The sequence below is a fragment of the Opisthocomus hoazin genome, chromosome 19, assembly GCF_030867145.1.
Source record: "Opisthocomus hoazin isolate bOpiHoa1 chromosome 19, bOpiHoa1.hap1, whole genome shotgun sequence".
Lineage (NCBI taxonomy): Eukaryota > Metazoa > Chordata > Aves > Opisthocomiformes > Opisthocomidae > Opisthocomus > Opisthocomus hoazin.
This window is the reverse complement of record NC_134432.1, coordinates 15,139,529-15,153,745: the sequence shown is the minus strand read 5'-3', so window position 1 is coordinate 15,153,745 and position 14,217 is coordinate 15,139,529. Positions and strand designations below refer to the sequence as shown.

The window sequence follows — 14,217 nt, the reverse complement described above, 5'->3', positions numbered from 1 at the left end:
AAGACACATCACAGAGCAAGACCAATGCCCGAGTTTATTCCAAACATCGACCACTGAAATCAGGGAATCCAGGTGAAAAGTCTCTCTTGCCATCAGCAGAACGACACAAGTCCCGTTCGTCAGGTCTGGCCCTTGCCGCCAGTCTCTGGGGGGGCTTCCCCGCTTTCTCCCTCTGTGAGCTGACCTTGCGACCCGGTATCTGCCGAGCTTTCCAGGAGCAGTTCCAGGGCTTCCTCGCCAGCCACGCGTCTCACCTTCTCCCCTCTGGCTGCCAGGATTTCCTCGATGTTCCTTAACAGCGATTTGAGAACCAACAGTGACACCACAGCAAGGGCTGGACCTGGCTCTGCCGTGCTCTGCTCTCAGGCTTCACACCACGCCGGGAATCACACACCAGCGTGACCCTGCTATTTTTGGTTCCAGGAAAGTTGTGGAGTCTCCTTCTCTGGAGATATTCCAGCCCCACCTGGATGCTGTGCTGTGCAGCCTGCTCTGGGTGACCCTGCTTGGGCAGGGGGTTGGGCTGGGTGACCCACAGAGGTCCCTTTCAACCCCCACCATTCTGTGATTCTGTAAAGCATTTGGGAGGCGGATAAATCCACCCAAACCTTCTGGGACTATTTTCACCCGTTACCGTCAATAACTTGGCGATTACGGCTAACCAGCAATTTTTAAAGGTATCTCAGGGAGTCAGAAAACATCAAAACTCAGCAGCAGATGAGTCTGCACGTCCGAAACGCTCAGCTGGGGAAACCCAGCAGCGATCTGACGGAGCCTCAGGGCCAGCAGCAGAACCAGCGGGCAGCAACGCGCCCGCTGGCACCAGCCCGGACGCCTGCACCTCACACGGCGCCTGCTGCTGCTCCGCACCACCGGCGCGGACGCCGCGGAGGTCGGATGGCGGGAGATGGCACAGCCCAGCGCGCGTGCTTCGGGGAACTGGGTGGAACTGGGTTATGCCCAGCAAAAACTCCAGTTTTCTCTGAGCCACGGTCTGAACGCGTGGAAGCGGCTCCGTCCGGGCGCGGGAGGCCGCGGCGCTGACCCAGCCGCCCCCTCACCCACCTCTTTCCTTCCAGGTCCGAAAACCAGCCCAGGTTGTCGGCGATGACGTGGTGGTTCCGGCAGCCGGGGCACCGCACGATCACCACCCCCTCATGGTAGGCGGCCTTGGAAATGGTTTTGGCTGACCGCGTCTGGCAGACCTGCCGAGCACAGAGAACCGCTGCGGCGACCGCGGCTGCCGGGCCTCCGGGGAGGAAACGGCTTTATTTACCTCACCAAAATGGTTCGCTCCCTCCCCCAGCCCCTCAGCGCCTCGCCCGCGGGAGGAGGCCGGGCCGCGGCCTTCTCCCGCCCGCCGGCCCCGGGCAGGGCCCTTCCCCGGGCGGAGCCGCCCGCCCCAGCCCCGCGCACCTTGCAGGTGTACACCAGGCGGTACCGCGCGGCCCGCGGCTGTCCCGGCGCGGCGGCGGTGCAGGCCGGGCGGCGGGGCAGGCAACGGAGCGGCGGGGCGGGCGGGGGGCGGCGGGCGCGCCATGGCGGCGCGGCCCGCAGTAGGGCCCCGGCCAGCGCCCGCGCCGCGCGCTGCATCGCCCTGGCGCATGCGCGCCGGGGAGGCGGGCGCTGAGGCGGCGGCCGCCATGTTGGGGACGGGCACTGAGGCGGCGGCCGCCATGCTGGGGCGGACAGCGGCCATGTGAGGGGCGGGCACTGATGCGGCGGCGGCCATGTCGGGGCAGGCCCGCCTTACCGGAGGGCTGGCGCCGGTAACCGAGCAGCAGCAGCGGCCCGTGGGAGCGGCAGGGTCCTCCCGGCGCAGGGCGAGGCGTCTCCGGCTCCCCGCAGAGCAGGGCCTCCCCGGGAACTGCCTTGGCTGCAAGAGGGCAGGGAGCAATGGCCACACACGGAGCCTCGGGGCTCTGCGCCCGCAAATATTTAATCCTGTTTATTTGCTCACCCCACACCTCCAGCATCACTGCATTTTTGAGAGAGAGATGGACAAGGGGGCATCAGAGCTAACAAATCCTGTCCTGTTACAAACATTAACTTTCAGTAAATGTTTGTTCAGAGAGTTTTAATGTTGAAGTAGTCCCTTGAGAGAGAAATACAGACCCCAGCATGTCTGGGCTCTGTATTTCTCTCTCTAGAGACGATTTTCATCCGTTAGGATCCATCACTTCGCAGCTATGGCTAACCAGACCTTTGTAAAGGTATCTGAGGGGGTCAGGAGCCTGGCGTGTCACTCGCTCGCAGGTGGGCTCCGGCTCTCAGGAGCCCTCGGTGTCGGTGTTGTCGCTGCCCGTGGTGTTCTCCCAGTCGGCCTCGTGGTGCCGGTCCTTCGGAGCCCTCCGCATTGCTCTTTTTCTGAAAACAAGAGTAGACGTTTCATTTTTAGAAGATGTTTTCGGCAAACAAGTGGCATTTGACTGCGCTGGGGAGTTCAGTATATATCAATCCACTTAGCGTTTAACTGAAGGTGACAGTTTGCTCACACACCCACCAAGAAACTGTGACGTGTAGCAAGCACAGGGTAAAGAGGATTGGTCTAAATTGATAAAAACATTCTTACATTTCTTGAAGTGTGGTAATTGTTGATGTTCAATTGAAGAAGCCAAGAAATCCTACCCAAAGTCCTTTCTTTAATAAAAATAGTATTGTCAACAGTCAGAAGAGCAGTTTACAGTGCCATTAGGAGCACTTCTATCTAATGCCAGAACTAAGGCCCCTCTTCTACAAGGTTGTCACTGGTGTCATGCTCCATAAAGGCACTGATCGGTGAAGACATGGGGCATTTGGAGAACAGGCCTTCAACCAAGAGCACCTGAAGAGGACAGAGGGTGGAAATCTGTTCCCATTCACAGCTGTGGGAGCTTGGTCTTGAACGTCAGCAGTATGACAGACAGTGAATATCAGACAGATTTCGCTCACACGGGAGAAATCTACCAAATGTATCAAGCCAGCAATTCCTTGGAGCGCCCTCCACTCCCTGCTGTGGAACCACTGGCACAGTCCAGAGCAAATGTGATCATTGCTATCTTGGCTACCTCTGGTGCTAAAACGGGAGTCTCAGCCAGTTCAGCTGGAAGCATGAGCCTCCGAAGATAAGATCTGTAATGAATTTGTGCCCTCCATGAATCAAGCTTGGGGACAAGGGATGGACAGAAAATAGAAAATATATACAAGAAGCTAATCAGTTAAGTCACATGAGTATGTCTAAATTAGTCCCGCTTACTAAAGTCCAGACCTTCGATAACGCTCAAAGCAGTCCTTCATCCTCCTCCGCTCCTTTTCTGCCAGTTCCTCATTGGCTAAGCCACACTCCTTGAACTGGAAAAAAAACCCAAACAAATATGAACTGGATTCCTCTGGAGATCAGATCAATGTTAGCACGAGGCAGTGCAAACCTGCTCTGCAAAGGGGAGGCTGACGCACTGCATCTGGCCTCTGCAGGGTAAAAGGCTGCAGACCACCCAAATAAGTTTGGTCATTTCTCCTCTGACTTGTTTGTGCAATTCATCATTTCACATTTACAATGAAGAAGGAAAAAATGGAAACCAGTGCCTTCAGATGGCTAAAAATTACCAACCCCCTCCTCCAGGAAAGCAGTCCACTGGGTACAGCTAGCTTCCTGCATCTGCTTGGGCCTGCAGCATGAAGCACAGCATGTTCATTGCTGGGCTGGCCACTGTGTGTGCAGGATGGTAATACATCTGTTTCACATAGTGTTATCATCTTTATTCTCTCCCATCTGTAAATCTGGAATTCTGTTTCCTGTGCCAACACTAATACTGCAGATAATTAAACTGGAAAACATCCATACCCAGAGACGAAGGCCATAAAGTAATTAGAAGAATTTCCTAGGCACAGATGGGAGAAATAACCATCATAAGTGTTCTGCTGTTCAGAGCTCATCCTTTTTGGAGGATGAATTTTGCACAAAGTGCTCAGATTTTGGAAAAGCAGTAGCTGCTTACATGCTTCTCAAACCTAGTAAATCCGTCATTGACAAGAACATTAAAGATCACACACCCCAGTCGTAGTAAAGAAGGGCCCACAAAGATTCTCTTACACTTGGTGACTTTGGAGGCAGATTGCTCTCTCGAGTGCTGAATTCCTGGTTTTGCCCTTCAGGGAAGTCTTCTAAGAGAAGGAAAAAAATCACAGCTTTAGTCATAGTTGCCATTGTGAAGTAACTTCTCCCTCCACCAGTTCGTCAAACAGCAATAGCTGTAATGTAACAGCAGCCCAGCACTACGCAGAGTAAACAGCAGAACTGAAACCAAGCCTCAGAACGTCCAGGATTCAGTCCTGTGATCAATGCACGAGTCACTTCTCATTTTACTTGCACCCTGAATCTTGCTTAGGATGATGGAATTCCCCATCAGGCTCAGAAAGAGACAGCAGCTTTCTTCTGCTTATGCAGGAGCAAAATGAACCTTTGCAAAGCAGCACCTTTCCTTAGTATCATTTAAAAAAAATATTCATGTTAGAGCTCACCACTAGAAATCACATTAATCATTGTTTTAACCATAATTTGTCCCCGTTCCCCAGCAACTAAGCTGTGCACATCAAGGCACTTCACATCAGACGGTATTTTAGTGAAACGCCTTATGCAGTGATCAGGTACGTGTTTTTGAACTGAGCAAGGTAGAATAATAAAGGCTTTTTGGATCAGTCTTGTTTAGCTTTTGTGAAAAATCTCCCATCTCAATGAATGAAAAGACCATTTAGATCTTCCAGGAGATCAAAATGGAAAATTTCTTCTACTGTGCTCATTTCATTCCTTTCTCAACACGTTTTGAAACAGAAGTTCAGGTTCTTAGAGGAGCCTATTAATCCCTTTCCACACTGCTGAATCATCTCCACTGGGGATGCCACAGAAACAGAAGCAGTGACAGCGTTAACTGCATGCTTCTGCTTTTGTGAAAATAGCCTGCAACGTAAAAGGGAAGAGGGGAGGGAAAAATCCCTAGAGAAAGCCACGTGGTTCAGCTGAAGTGGAAGGATGCTTGTTCTGTTCTCAGCTCTGCCACAAATGCATGAGGAGCGGGGCGGGGGGAGGCACCCAGGAGCTATTTCTCAAAGGCACCAGGTGATTTTTCCTGGACAAATTACAGATTACCTCAAAAAAAGACTCGAGGTCCTAGGATGGTCTAACGATACCACTTTCCCCAGGTCATTCAGCTGTATGAAAGACCCTTTCAGAGTCCACATAGTACAAAGACAGCCCATGGAGCTTTTTCTCTCAAAAAACCTTTGCGAGCATTCACTGTTCCCAGCCGCTGGGGACACGTTCTCCTTTTTACAGGTGAGAAAGGCAGTGGTGCGGTGGAACGCCTGGATTCGTGGGTACCTATTCCGAGTCATCTCCAGGAGGTCTCAGAGTGCCAAGCACACCCCACCGAGAAGCATCTCTCACAAACCAAGTCCCCAGTCCAACTACCTGTTCTTCACTAAAGATAAAACCCAGGAATGTCTTTTCCTGTCCCTTTGAAACACTGGACCATCCTCTCAAGAATTCTATTCTACGTTTTCCCAAGAAAAGCCTTACTTTTAGTTGGCTGAGCATCTTCATCTAGATGACCGTGAAGAGTAAGCTATGGACAGAAACAAAGCAAGAACATGAGAACTGTGCTTTATTCTGCCTCACGCAGTAGCTAGGAACAGATGGAGGAATATTAGAAACAGGACATGCATTGAACCGACCTTTCCCCAGTGCATCTTGCTGTCAGCAAAGCAGGAGACTGAGCCAGAAGTTATGGATCTACTCATGGATTTATCCTCCATGAATATACCCAGTTCCTTTGGCCTCATTTATACTTTTGGCCTACAGTGTGTCAATGACTTCCACACTGCAGTTATGAACTAAGTGAAAACTCTTTACTACAGATGTCCCTGACGTGAGACTGCCTCTTCTCCCACAAGAGAGACAATTAGAAGCAACTTGAGTAATTCAGTTCCCCTGATTTACTTAGACTCGGTAAATGGTGCCGGCTCACACCATAACTGTGTCCTACACTTAGAAATCCCAGGACGCAGGGAGATTCTGTCACTGGTCTGTTTTGCTGCCCCTCCACTCCTTGGTATCACTGAAACGAGCCAGAGCCATGGATTGAAAACTGCTGTTACTTAGGGAACTGAGCACAAGTGAGGAATTTGAAACCATCCCAGAAGAAAGTAAAAATATATGAGGCACCCTACTCACTTCCTGGGAATCTCTGGAGGAGGTATCATCCAGGTCGGAGGTCTGAAATAAAATCAGTATAAATTAATCATTCCTCTTAAGCAAGGAAGTGGCAGTAAGGAATATGCAGGAGACTGAAAGCCCCAGAAAACAGAGAAGGGTGGACTTCCTTCCTCCTACACTTCTGTCTGACCACTTGGAGAAACTACACAAGATGTCACACTAATTAAAAGCCCCTGTATATCTAATTTAGTTCCAGAAAATTTAGCACCCTTACATCCTGCTCCCAATTTCATCCAGATGCCTCACACACAGTCTGTAAATAGAGATCACTCTATGGTGGTTGAGGATCCCCTCATTGTCTTTGGACATACTCCAGACACATAGAAGGTCTCAGCTTGCATCGGTCCAGCTTATCCATGCCTGGAACAAGGGTGAGGTAATGGGAACCATCGTGTCTTTCATTTTTCTAGACTCGGCATTTGCGTGGAAATGGTTACCTCCAGGCCTCGGAAAGGCCCCGCTCTGGCCCTCTGCTCAGCTTCCCAACCCATCACACCGATGACAGCCCCGCAGGCGTACCGGTGTGGGTAGCTCCAGTTGCAACCTTTTCAGCTTGGCTTCAGTAGCCAGTAACTGACTCTCCTTTTGGAAGAGCTGCAGCTGCATTTCGTCACATCGCTCCCCCAGCTCCCGAATCTGCTTGCGGTAAGCATCCCTTTCAACCAGGTTCTTGGAGTACTGCGTATAGAACTGTTCCCGGGTCAGGAGTGCCTGGCGTAAGGGACAACAGGTTGTGGCATGTCACACGCGGTACGTTCAGGGTTACAGTTATCCGCCCGCTTCCAACAGCGAAGCAGGGATTAGCAGCAGTTCCAAGAGGAAGGTTTCATCACCTGGTCTCTTTCTGAAGCGACTTCCTCCATCTGCTGCAAGACAGCTTCAATCCGTTTTTTATACATCTGGGAGTCCTTCCTCAGAGACATGCACTGTAGTTCAAGCATCTCTTTTTCCTCTGCATACTGTTGAGACAAGGTCAAAACCACCCTGCTTGTGGGCAGAGCCTGAGCTAGACTCGCACCACGTCTGCTCTGTGCCACAGACTGCTACGGCCAGACCTCCATGCAATGTCAAAGCTCAGCCAGACCGTCCAGCTGGAGTAAGGCCAGCCAGAAGGTTGGTCAACATGAAGAGGACAACTGCTAACGTGATGGATTTACATGTGCCTGAGCTGTCAATCATGACAAAAGCTTCCATCACCCGCCACGCTGTTAATTAACAAAGGCATTAACAGGTAACAGTTAATGCCACAGACACAGCATGCTAAAATATCAGCGTGCCTTTTTCAACAAACTATAAGACAGAGACTAGAGTGGGAGCAGCAAGGATCGCTGCTGAGCGGCTCCTCTGCTCCACAGGCAAGACACTGCAGGCGCTTCATCTGCCTGTCGTACCCACTGACCCTCAGCAGGAATTTGCACTGCATCACGTACTTTGTCTTGGAGCACCTCAGCTTGCCGCAGCTCCTTGCGAAGGCTGTAAATGGTGTTCATCAGCTCCCGGCGTTCTTCCAGTATCTGGCTACAGTCATTCTCCAGAGTCTCGCTGGAGAGGCTTTTCTCCAAATTCTGTTCCCTGGCAACCTGCTGGACAAAGAAAAAAGTGAGATACAGCAACCATCTAACTCCATATTAACCCTCTCCCCACAGCCCTGTGCGCCCTGTTTGACTCGGGAGAACGAGGCCACAGCTGACCCACACAGTCTTCAGTGCAGCCCCACTGCTGCCCTGGCTGCAACAGATAATCACTTCTCAGGAGTCCAGATCCAACCACCCCCACCAACCTGGAGAGTGTTCTCCAGCTCCTGATTCTTGGCCAAGAGCAGCTCCTTCTCCTGCTGGATCTCCCACATCACCTCGTGGCTCGGACGCTGCTCTATGGCGTGCTTCAGCTTCATCGTATGCTTACGCTCCAGTTTGCAGTCATCCTCAGCCTTCATGAGGCTGTGCTTCAAGTGATCGATCTACAAGAAGGTTCAGAGCTCATCAGTACAAAGAGAAGACTCTGGCCTGCAAAAGCAGTTCTCACTCCACTCCCCAGACAAACACAGGGCATGTTTCTCCCCAGCTTTGGTTTCCTCAGGATGCTCGGTGCTCTGGGGACCAGAGTCCTGCCTGTGTGCTAAATGGATACAACACGTTGCTCTTGCGAGAGGGCCCACTCTTGAATGAGGAGAAGACTGTTAACTCTTCACAGCATAACTTGTAACGCATGGCTGAGGTAGGGACCACCAAGACAAGCCACCTGCTAGAGAAGATGCACAGAAGTTCATGCTGGACTGGTCCAGACCATCCTGGGCAAAGACAAGCCTGGTGCACAGCACAGCCTTCCAGGGCTCAGGTAGGAAGGGGGAAGCTTTAGAAAAGACTGACCGACCTCTAGGATCAGGTCCCGGTTCTTCATGAGGGCAGCGCTCTTCTCCTCGCTCTGTCTGGCGTAGCTCATCGCCAGGTTGTAGTTCTCATCCTTGCACTTCCGCAGCTCCTTGCTCAGGCTGTCCCTCTCCTCCTTCATCTTCTGTGCCCGCTCTTGGTGCTTGCGGAGCAGGCTGTCCCTCACCCACATCTCTCTGATCGTGTCCTCTTTGCTGTGCAGCCACATGGTGAGCTCCTGGGCCTTCCGCCGCTCCTCCTGCACGGTGCTCTGCAGCTTCATGATCTCGTTCATCAGGAGCTGGCTCAGGCCAGACTCGCCAGCGGTGTCTGTTCGGTGGGCAGGCGTCAGCCACTGCTGTCCCATCAGCTCTTTGGACACCACGCATACAGCGCAGGTTCCCACCCTCTTATCCCTGCAGCTCAGGATCATCCCGTGCCATGCACAGGCATGCAAACCCTGCAGAGACGTGTCATCAGACTATCCCTGCTGTTCCCCCCCAGCCCTGCGCCTCGCTACAGCAGTGTCACTGACAGAACAACAGGCAGAAGGAAGACTGATCCTTCTGCTTCCTCCTTCACCCTCCCAGGTCGAGCCTGTGACACCAGACAGCAGGGCCGTTCTTGCCAGAACCCTTCCAAAGCACACGGGGAGCAAGCCAGGGAACGCTCCCGACTCTGCTCACTGAAGCTGGGGAGAGGGAAGAGCGGAAGTAAACCCCCCCTTAATTTGCACAGCAACAGCAAATGAAGAGCTGTTTGAAAACTCAAACATTACCTATGATCATAGAGAAGACCCTGCTGGGCTCCTTGCCAGTTATTTTCTTATACAGTTGTGGATAATAAAGCTCAAGACTCTCGAGAAATGCCTCAAAGCCCTTGCGTCCCGTTCGCTGAAGAATGTCCAGAAGAACACCTGAAATAATAGCAACAGGATATTCTATTCCTTTGATTATCTCTTTACCTACAATTGCTCCATGTTCTCCACACGCAGATTAAAGTCCCTGGGGATTGAATCCCCCAGCTAATCCTAAACCAATTGCCCAGCAACTACACAAGAGTATTTCAACTGTGAAGGAGCCGTTAAAACTTACCCCTGTGCCTAGCTCCTGCTACAGCGGGTAGCAAAAAGCAGATCTCAGAAGAGCACCTTCTGTTATCTTGCTGACAATTACAGAGAAGCTAAGTTTAAAACAAAGCACCACGACAGTTTCTGCAGCTTGAGGCTCCACTTCCAAATACCACAGGCAAATATGGGAAAAAAGGGCCACTAGTGTAAGAACACCGCACATAACTAGAGAGGCAGCGGGGACAAGTCCAAGTGACCCTGGACTAAAAAGACTTTGAGCTCAGTTCCCTACTTTGTCTAGAAATACTCGGTACAAAATCAAGCCCAGGGGGCTTCTTTTCTGTGTTCTGCAGTTTTCCAATCTGGAAAACAGGGAAAGGACTTTTTTTTCTATGATGGTAATTTACCAATAAGAGTTAATCCAGTCCAAAAGATGTACTAATAGCATAACAAATTCTCACATTCTCTGTGGTTGGAACAAGACCAGGACTGTATAGAAGAGTCACGAAAAATTTACTTCATGTGCTGCCAGCACTCCCTCAAACACCACAAGACAGGAATGAGGGACAATACGTGCTGCATTAATCTTGGAGATCTTTCCCCTGCAAAATCGTTACACGGATAGCCCTGTGGGTCAAACCAAAGCAACTCCCTCCCTTACGCTAATCTAGAGATCCAGAGCACCAGGAGCTCCTGCTCATGGCAGGGAGGTTGGAACTAGATGATCTGCAAGGTCACTTCCAACGCTTACCATTCTATGATTCTAAGAGGCCGTGCACCCCCTGTGCTCCCTTACACAGCTTGGGAAGGCGTCGACAGAGCCGTCTCCGTTCCTCTCCCCACGCCGGTGTGCTGGGGAAAGGGAGGGAACAGGGCCGCACAGCAGTGCCTACAACGTTTGTGTCTGAAGACAGGCGACGCGCTCCTTCAGGGCCCGCCCGTCAGCGCTCTGTCCCAGTCTGCTCCCACGAGCCGAGCGAGCATCGGAGCGTCTGTGGAGCCGCAGGCTGCGCTTCACCCACCTGCCTTCCGTTTGCACATGACCAGGCTGGGGTCGTTAAGAACTTGTTCCTCATCATCATGGTTGATCACTTTGCACTGGCGAAGATAGGGTGTTATGCGGGAAGGATCGATCACAGAGATCAGCTTCACCCGGAAGTTCTCCAGGTCATTCCAACATGTCTCATCATTATCTTCTTCCAGCATGTTGGCAAGTGAGGAGTATTAGTGAGCAGTGTTGTCCTGTCTTGAAAAAACAAAACCAGAAAACAAACAAGTAGACTCTAAACCTTCTAGAGTAATGGGGGGGGGTGGTGACACCAAGTATGTTAACAGACTGAGAATGGAAAAGTGTCTTTTAGATGCAGGAACACATCTCCCATGTGGTCTTAATCTCAGCGCTCGCCGATCGCCTGCAGAACACGGCGATACGCTGCAGTCACACCCAAAGAACGGTGCGGTACCAGACCGAAGGTATCAGCAGCTGCGAGGCTAGCGCTACTGACATATACATGACAGAGAGCTAGCATGAGATTCTGAGAAAACAAAAGTCACCAAAGCTTGATGATCTCTCTCCAACCAGGTGAGCACCTCCCAGAGGTCACGGCAAGAGGAACTTTTCAGCGACAGGTCCACTGGCGACTGGCAAGGCATCGAGAGCCCCATGAAGGGAGGAAAATCCAGCTATGTTCCCAACAGCGTCCCCCAGGAAGGTGCTGTTGAATCTCACAGACTTCACTGTGGGTTCTCCAGATGCTCAGCTATGCTTAGAATTAAATCTTTGATCCCGATGAACATGAACAATAGAAAAAAGGGTGGAACACAACACAGGGCAAGCTGATGGCAAATCACAACTTCCCAATTTGAAGCTAAGCATCCTCTGAAGAAGTGAAAACATCTTTAAAGCTCTCCTAATTAGCTGTTGCCTCTGCTTCACAAACAGTTCACACTCTTCGTCCTCCATCTCCCAGCACTGAAGAGATCCCTGCATTTCGTCTGACCCCACAGTCACTAAATCTAACAGCCACAAACAGCTCTCTGAAAACCCCCGACAGCGACACCCTTCACTGGCTTCAGCCGCAATCATACAACAGCTGGTTTTCTGCATGCTGCACTTCACCATGTGCAAGAGGAACAGGAGCAGTATACAATTTCCACTGTCAACACAGAGGTGTAAGTCATGTCCCAGGAAACCATGAGGCCGGCTGCCTCTCACATCCACCTCGCCGACTGCATCTGTGCAGCTTCAGCAATTCATCCTCCCACACACGCGTGACTAACGCCCAGCCAGACTGGGAGGTCACAGAACCATTCCTGTAGACAAAGAGTGGTTCCACGCGTGTGCTGGGTGGGAGCCTGCTGCAGTGCTCCCCTGCAGCAGTGGCACTCCGAGATTACTCGTTACAGAATCACAGAATAGTAGGGGTTGGAAGGGACCTCTGTGGGTCATCTAGTCCAACCCTCCTGCTGAAGCAGGGTCACCTACAGCAGGCTGCACAGGACCTTGTCCAGGTGGGTCTTGAATATCTCCAGAGAAGGAGACTCCACAACCTCCCTGGGCAGCCTGGGCCAGGGCTCCGTCACCCTCAGAGGGAAGAAGTTCTTCCTCATGTTCAGCTGGAATTTCCTCTGCTTCAGTTTGTGCCTATTGCCCCTTGTCCTGTCACTGGGCACCACTGGAAAGAGTCTGGCCCCATCCTCCTGACACCCACCCTTCAGACATTTATAAACATTTATTAGGTCCCCTCGCAGCCTTCTCTTCTTCAGGCTGAACAAGCCCAGCTCCCTCAGCCTCTCCTCGTAGGGGAGATGTTCCAGTCCCCTCATCATCCTTGTAGCCCTCCGCTGGACTCTCTCCAGTAGCTCTTCATCTTTCTTGAACTGGGGAGCCCAGAACTGGACACAGTACTCCAGATGAGGCCTCACCAGGGCAGTGTAGAGGGGAAGGAGAACCTCCCTTGTCCTGCTGGCCACACTCTTCTTGATGCACCCCAGGATTCCATTGGCTTTCTTGGCAGCCAGGGCACACTGCTGGCTCATGGTTAACCTGTCGTCCACCAGGACACCCAGGTCCCTCTCCACAGAGCTGCTCTCCAGCAGGTCCACCCCAAGCCTGTACTGGTGCATGAGGTTGTTCCTCCCCAGGTGCAGGACCCTGCATTTGCCTTTGTTGAACCTCATCAGGTTCCTCTCCCAACAATGCCCCCTATTAACCAGAGCCAGAACAGCTGCTGCTCCTCAGCCTGGGAGCATGCAGGTAAACACACACAGAAAACCCAACACTTCTACACCCAGCCTTCTTCACCTTTCGAATAAGAAGCTAGCATTACTTTTATTTCCTTGCCCCTTTGTGGTTGACTGTTCTGTAATGAGTACCTTCTGAAATGCCAGTCATTAATTACTATGCTTATCTCACATACAGCAGTTGTCTGCAGTCGCCACTATCGTTTCCAGCAGCTCAGGAAGGCTGCCAGACACCTCAGCATTCAGATTTTCAGTTGTCTTGTTTGGGACAGGGCGGGTGGCAACAGAGTTCTGACCATCAGCACCTGTACGGGGGCTGGGATTTCACACACACCTTACGGCATCTCTCGCCAAGGTCATCTCAAACCTTCATTGTTTTTCTGCTCCAGCACAGAGGAAGACTCCAAACGTCTTCAGCACAGATGTGTTACACATTACATTGCTAGTTAACTTTGACGAGCTGGACTGACACAGAACCAGTCATTACTTATAATGAAGAAAATACTCTGCCCTGCCTGACATCAAGCCAGGCCCAGCAGATTACAAGAAATGCATTCCCCCATTGATAAACACCACATCCTTACCTCAGAGCTGTAAAACAAAAAAATTCTTCCTGTTAAGATAAACCATTCTGTATTACATGGACCAACCTGAGCCTGTGCAGTCAAAAGCTGCCTTGTTTCCTCTCCTGGTCTAGCGACACTTGTCTGTGTCCTGTCGCTGAGAAAACTTGTCTTGGATGCAGCCTCCCTTTATATTCTGGCTAGAGCAAAGATCCTTCCAGGAGTAAAACTGCTTTGAGAACAGAGAAAAGGGGAAACTACTCAACTATATTCCGAGACAGGAAAGGGAAGGAGGAGGAAAAAAAAAAAAAAAAGAAAAAAAAAGAAATTAAAAAAAGGGGAAGCCAGAATGGGTGATGGGGGAGGAGAAGAACGCTAGTCGCATTGCGAGTCAGCGGTGTTACATATGCAGTGGTTTTAGACTCATTCTGGCTTTGTCTTCCAATCTGTACCACTGAAGTACCAGCTAGGGTCCAGAAAGTTTCTTTGTGTAGTGGTCAGAAAGACTAAAAAGAGCGAAGGTCACAGGCATAGGTCTGTCCGGCTCCTTGCAGGGGACAACACGAGCCACAGAGCTAGAAGAAAGAGGCTCTTCAAATGGCTTTTCAGCTGTTAACATAACATCTCTATACAGCAAAGCAGGTGGCAGCAAGAACTCTCTCTTGGTTTAGAGTTCAGCTGAAAAGGATGATTTCTATAATGATGCCTCTAATTTTGGATGCC

The 14,217-nt window shown here is 51.2% G+C and overlaps 2 protein-coding genes across 3 annotated transcripts; both read right to left on the bottom strand.

Moving 5' to 3' along the window:
• Positions 1–8: 8 nt before the first annotated feature.
• Positions 9–1,976, bottom strand: DNLZ (DNL-type zinc finger). The gene is made up of 5 exons (XM_075439331.1): positions 1,961–1,976; positions 1,754–1,876; positions 1,417–1,679; positions 1,066–1,205; positions 9–291 (listed from the first exon to the last, which is right to left on the bottom strand). The coding sequence occupies exons 1-5, from the start codon at positions 1,974–1,976 to the stop codon at positions 120–122; spliced, it is 714 nt and encodes a 237-aa protein (XP_075295446.1). The 3' UTR covers positions 9–119.
• Positions 1,961–13,713, bottom strand: CARD9 (caspase recruitment domain family member 9). 2 transcript variants are annotated; one of them, XM_075439398.1, is made up of 14 exons: positions 13,582–13,713; positions 10,711–10,934; positions 9,398–9,535; positions 8,624–8,949; positions 8,031–8,210; positions 7,681–7,833; positions 7,084–7,209; positions 6,770–6,961; positions 6,209–6,250; positions 5,555–5,600; positions 4,073–4,143; positions 3,248–3,330; positions 2,116–2,367; positions 1,961–2,033 (listed from the first exon to the last, which is right to left on the bottom strand). In XM_075439398.1, the coding sequence occupies exons 2-13, from the start codon at positions 10,892–10,894 to the stop codon at positions 2,271–2,273; spliced, it is 1,638 nt and encodes a 545-aa protein (XP_075295513.1). In that variant the 5' UTR covers positions 10,895–10,934; positions 13,582–13,713; the 3' UTR covers positions 1,961–2,033; positions 2,116–2,270. The 2 variants fall into 2 exon arrangements, with proteins under 2 accessions (XP_075295513.1, XP_075295514.1); XM_075439399.1 differs by having other exon boundaries at positions 7,681–7,830.
• Positions 13,714–14,217: the final 504 nt, after the last annotated feature.